The 5,043-nt window shown below is 40.6% G+C and overlaps 1 protein-coding gene across 1 annotated transcript; it reads left to right on the top strand.

Annotated features, from left to right (window-relative positions):
- The first annotated feature begins 2,259 nt into the window (after window positions 1-2,259).
- On the top strand, window positions 2,260-4,353 carry LOC127098615 (uncharacterized). The gene has a single exon (XM_051037254.1). The coding sequence runs from the start codon at window positions 2,260-2,262 to the stop codon at window positions 4,351-4,353; it is 2,094 nt and encodes a 697-aa protein (XP_050893211.1).
- Window positions 4,354-5,043: the final 690 nt, after the last annotated feature.

The following is a 5,043-nucleotide window of genomic DNA, read 5'->3' as shown; positions in this document are numbered from 1 at the left end:
ATAGCTCCGGTAGAACAAATACTACAAGTGTTGTGTCACTTGAGATATTTGATTCGTGCGCGTTAACCGGTTAACGTATTAGGTTAACCGGTTAACACGTTAACACTGAAACAAAATTTAATTTTATATCTGTGCAGATAGTGAGTGACTTCAGGTTGACTTAATTAATATCATGTGGAACTGACCTTTTATTAATTGGGACATTTTGGTAACACTGAAAAAAAATCTCAACCCATCAAACTTATCATTTTCCGTCTTCGTGCAACTAAAAACTTTTCATAAATGAATGGTGTTTTATCCATTCTGACACGAACAAACAACGCTTCATATCTCCCATGCGCGAGTAGCAAATAATGTTTAACCGCTTGAATGTGATTCAAGCGTGATCAATCCTGATGCGGACAAACAACACTTCATACCTCGTGTAATACCCTGTGTTCTCTTAAAGCCTAAACTCCAATTAATTGAGACCAACTGAGTTCCTATGTGCTCTAAAAGTTGTCAATTGGGATAAATAGAGCAAATAGTGAGTTCAGGTTGACTTAATTAATATCATGTGGAACTGACCTTTTATTAATTGGGACATTTTGGTAACACTGAAACAGAATTTAATTTTATATCTATGCAGAATTTGTCACCAGTGGGGTTCGAACCCAGGACCTCCTTGAAACTATACATGCCTTACCACTAGGCTAGAGAGGTTGTTGTTGAATGCTTATGCAATGAATAAATATTAACCTAAATCTTGATTAAGATAGATTGATGAATTAATTGAGTATTATACCTCCATTTTGAACACGGCTGGATGCGTTAGAAAGATAACGTAAATGACTATTATTATTATTCCATGTTATAAAATATGATGTGATTTATAAATGCCATGAATTTTATTAAGATGAAAACTAAACATGGTTGATATGTTTGATTGTGAAATAACATGATTAAAAACCTTACAAAGGAGAGTGAGGAAATCTAGTAGTATAATATGATTAATAACTTAGAAGGATAATCTAGGTTATGGAACATATGTGAGTTATGTGTATGAGACGCATTGTATGGAACATGCCATGTTATTATTTATGTAATGTGGTGAATGAAGTCACCTGTGATTGATGAATTTGTTATGGTTCGTGGAACCGATGATTATGGAACCGATCATGTATTCAGAATGTGTGTTTTTCTGTGGTGGTACACATCTCTATTGGTATGCTTAGACGTGTAAGCATTGGGATGTGGGACCAATGATTCGAGCCTCAATTGGGTTTGAGCCCCAACCATGGCGGACATGGGGGAAAGGTGGACACCAAAGTGGGATAAGGCCCACACGGTGAAAGAGACTCAAAGTGGGTAAAGTCCCATACGAGTGATGGTTCTCAATAGTGGGTTTAAGTCCCATAGGGGGACCGGATATCCACCGCGAAAGTCGAATCATACGAGCATGCATGAACCGGGTATGGCTTAGACGTAAGTCCGTTCGGGAATTGATGCGTCGTGATCTGAATAATGATCGTGGTTGAGTTATGAGAACTCAGTTGCATGTTGCCATACAATTGCGAGTTAGTTCCCCATCGCTCAAGTCTTCGTTCCCTTGTCGACTTGAGTTGGACATGAGCTGAATATTGATTAGAAAACCCTGTAGAGCCGAGTGGACCCATAAGATAGGGAACCCACTGAGATTGTTATCTCACCCCATGTTGTTGATTATTTTTTTCAGGTGGTTCTGAACAGGATAAGGGTAAGGGCAAGATATAGTGATGTCTTGCTTACCTGAGGACTGATGGCTTTTCTTCCGCTGTGTAGATATTTTTGAGATCATTGTCTAATGATCTAGTTCAGTAGTTTTATTTTGGGCACTCTTATGTACACTTATGCCATATTATGTTATTTTGGGCATGTATTGTATATGTATGATGTGCTGCTAGGCACTTATGTATTTCAGTACCAGTTTTACACTATGTATAATATGTATTCTAGACATATATTATATGTGGGTGTTACAGTTGGTATCAGAGCAGGTCGTATCCTCGACCTAGCCATGAAATATTATAAGTATTCCTTTCTGCCTCATATGTGGGTTGTCATCATTGTCCTTGGTGTTATATTCATAGTATTGAGCCTGATCAACTTAATCCTATTTGTATGACATTCAGGATCATGGCTGACGGACGCAGAGGTCGTGGTAGGCCTAGAACTCAGAACTCGGACTCTGAACCGCCAAGTGGTAGTGAAGGTTTTCAATGGCCTCAGTTTATGCAACAGATGCAACAGCAACAAAATCAATTCATGCAACAGATGATGCAGCAGTGGAATGGTGGGTTGCATCCTCAAGGAGTTCCACAGGTAGCTACAGGTGGTAGTTTCCGAGATTTCTTCCGCATGAATCCCCCAGAATTCCATGGTGGGCTGAATCCTTTGAAGGCTCAGGAGTGGATAACCGGCATGGAAAGGATTTTTCAGGTAGTGCATTGTAGTGAAGAAAATAAGGTTGTGTTTGCTTCTCATATGATGAAGGGTCCAGTTGTAAGATGGTGGGAGAGTGCTTCAACTCTTATGACCAATCAAGGAATACCTAGAGATTGGGAGCATTTTAAGACTGTTTTCTTGGATAAGTACTTTCCTAGTTCTTTGAGGACTCAGAAAGAGTTTGAATTTCAACAGCTCAGGCAGGGAGCTATGTCAGTAGCTGCGTATGCTGAAAAGTTCGAAGATATGGCTGCGTATTCTAGACAAGCCGCGTACGCTCCTGATGAGAGGTGGAAGATTGATCAGTTTCTTTTTGGTTTGAGGGGTGAAATTTCTCATAGTGTTTCTCAAAGGGAATTCACTTCTTATGCTGAACTATTAAGACAATGTTATGTGGCTGAGAATAGTTTGAAGAAGGTTCAGGAAGAAAGGGATCAGTACAGGAGTGGGCAGAGAGACCAAGGAAGGCCAGGAAATCAGTTCAGGCCTAGATCCCAGGCTTTCAAGGGGAAACAGGTGCAACATGCAAGACCTAACCAACCTCCTCAATGTCAAGTATGTAAGAAGTATCATCTTGGAAAATGTACTGTAAGTGGAATTAGGTGTTTTACATGTCACAAGGAGGGACACATGTCTAGGGAATGTCCTCAGAATAAGAATCAAATACAGGGGAGGAGCGCTGGTCGAGTTTATACTTTGGATGCAAGGAAGGCTAAGAGCAACAATGCCTTAATTGCTGGTACGTGTTTCATCAATAATCATCCTTGTTTTGTATTGTTTGATTGTGGGGCGACACACTCTTTTGTATCAATTCGGTGCATGAAGCGTCTTGGCTTGCAAGCAATTCCCTTGTCTCCTCCTATGGTGGTTACTACCGCCATGGATGATGCGGTTGAGACACCGTTGATTTGTGAAAATTGTTCGCTCTCGGTGAATGATAGAGTTTTTCAGATTGATCTTATTTGTTTACCACTTAAGAAGGTTGATGTTGTTTTGGGGATGGATTGGCTTTCTGCCAACTCGGTGTTTATTGGTTGTGAAGAGAAGTTGATTATCATTCCATCTAGTGAAGCTACTCCAAAGGATGTGTTAACTACAATCTTGGAAGGTACGGTTGGCATGGTTAATTTCTTGTTTGAGAATGAAAAGTCAGTTCTCTTGGCTCTTACCAAGGAATCTAGCGATAATCTGAATGTTACACAAATCCCTGTTGTTTGTGAATTTCCGGAAGTTTTTCCTGAGGATGTCTCCTCTCTTCCTCCTGAAAGGGAAGTGGAATTCTCTATTGATCTGGTACCTGGGACGGCTCCAATCTCCGTCTCTCCGTATCGCATGGCGCCACTAGAGTTGAGAGAGTTGAAGAATCAATTGGAAGAGTTGTTGACCAAGCACTTTATCCGACCGAGTGTCTCACCATGGGGAGCTCTAGTGTTACTAGTAAAGAAGAAGGACGGTAGTATGCGGTTGTGTATTGATTATCGTCAATTGAATAAAGCTACCATCAAGAACAAGTACCCTCTGCCTCGGATAGACGATTTGTTAGATCAGTTGAAAGGAGCCTGCGTGTTCTCGAAGATTGATTTGCGATCGGGCTATCATCAAATAAGAGTTAAGAGTTCGGATGTGCCGAAGACCGCGTTTAGGACCCGATATGGCCATTATGAGTTCCTTGTAATGCCGTTTGGTGTAACGAATGCCCCAGCTGTTTTCATGGACTATATGAATCGGATATTCCAACCCTACTTGGACCAGTTCGTGGTGATCTTTATTGATGACATTCTTATTTATTCTCGTACTCCTCAAGAGCACGGAGAACACTTAAGGATTGTTCTATCAATACTGCAAGAGAAACAACTGTTTGCCAAGTTAAGTAAGTGTGAATTTGGATGAATGAAGTAAGGTTTCTTGGTCATGTGATATCACAAGGAGGAGTATCGGTGGATCCATCTAAAGTTGAAGCAGTTATCAATTGGGAGAGACCGAAGAATGCTTCCGAAGTCAGAAGTTTCTTAGGTTTGGCAGGTTACTATCGAAGGTTTATAAAGGGATTTTCACAGATAGCGTTACCAATGACTAGACTTACCCGAAAGGAAATTTCTTTCAAATGGGATTCAAAGTGTGAGAAGAGTTTTATGAGTTTGAAGGAGAAGCTGACGACTGCCCCTGTTTTAGTCATCCCTGATCCTAGTAAGTCTTATGAAGTATTTTGTGACGCCTCTAAGAAAGGATTAGGAGGGGTGTTAATGCAGAATGGTCAAGTTGTAGCCTATGCCTCCCGTCAGTTGAAGCCTCATGAAGAGAACTACCCAACTCATGATCTTGAACTGGCTGCTGTTGTCTTTGTATTGAAAGTTTGGAGACATTACTTGTATGGGGTGCATTTTCAGATGTTTAGTGACCACAAGAGTTTGAAATACTTATTTGACCAGAAGGAGTTAAACATGAGACAGAGGAGATGGATGGAATACTTGAAGGACTATGATTTTGAGCTTAAGTATCACCCAGGGAAGGCGAATAAGGTTGCGGATGCCTTGAGTCGGAAAGAGATACATAAAGCTGAATTGATGATGTTGGAATATG

The sequence above is a fragment of the Lathyrus oleraceus genome, chromosome 1 (assembly GCF_024323335.1).
Source record: "Lathyrus oleraceus cultivar Zhongwan6 chromosome 1, CAAS_Psat_ZW6_1.0, whole genome shotgun sequence".
Classification (NCBI taxonomy): domain Eukaryota; kingdom Viridiplantae; phylum Streptophyta; class Magnoliopsida; order Fabales; family Fabaceae; genus Lathyrus; species Lathyrus oleraceus.
Note: the sequence above shows the minus strand (reverse complement) of the source record. Positions and strands in the feature narration are given on the sequence as shown.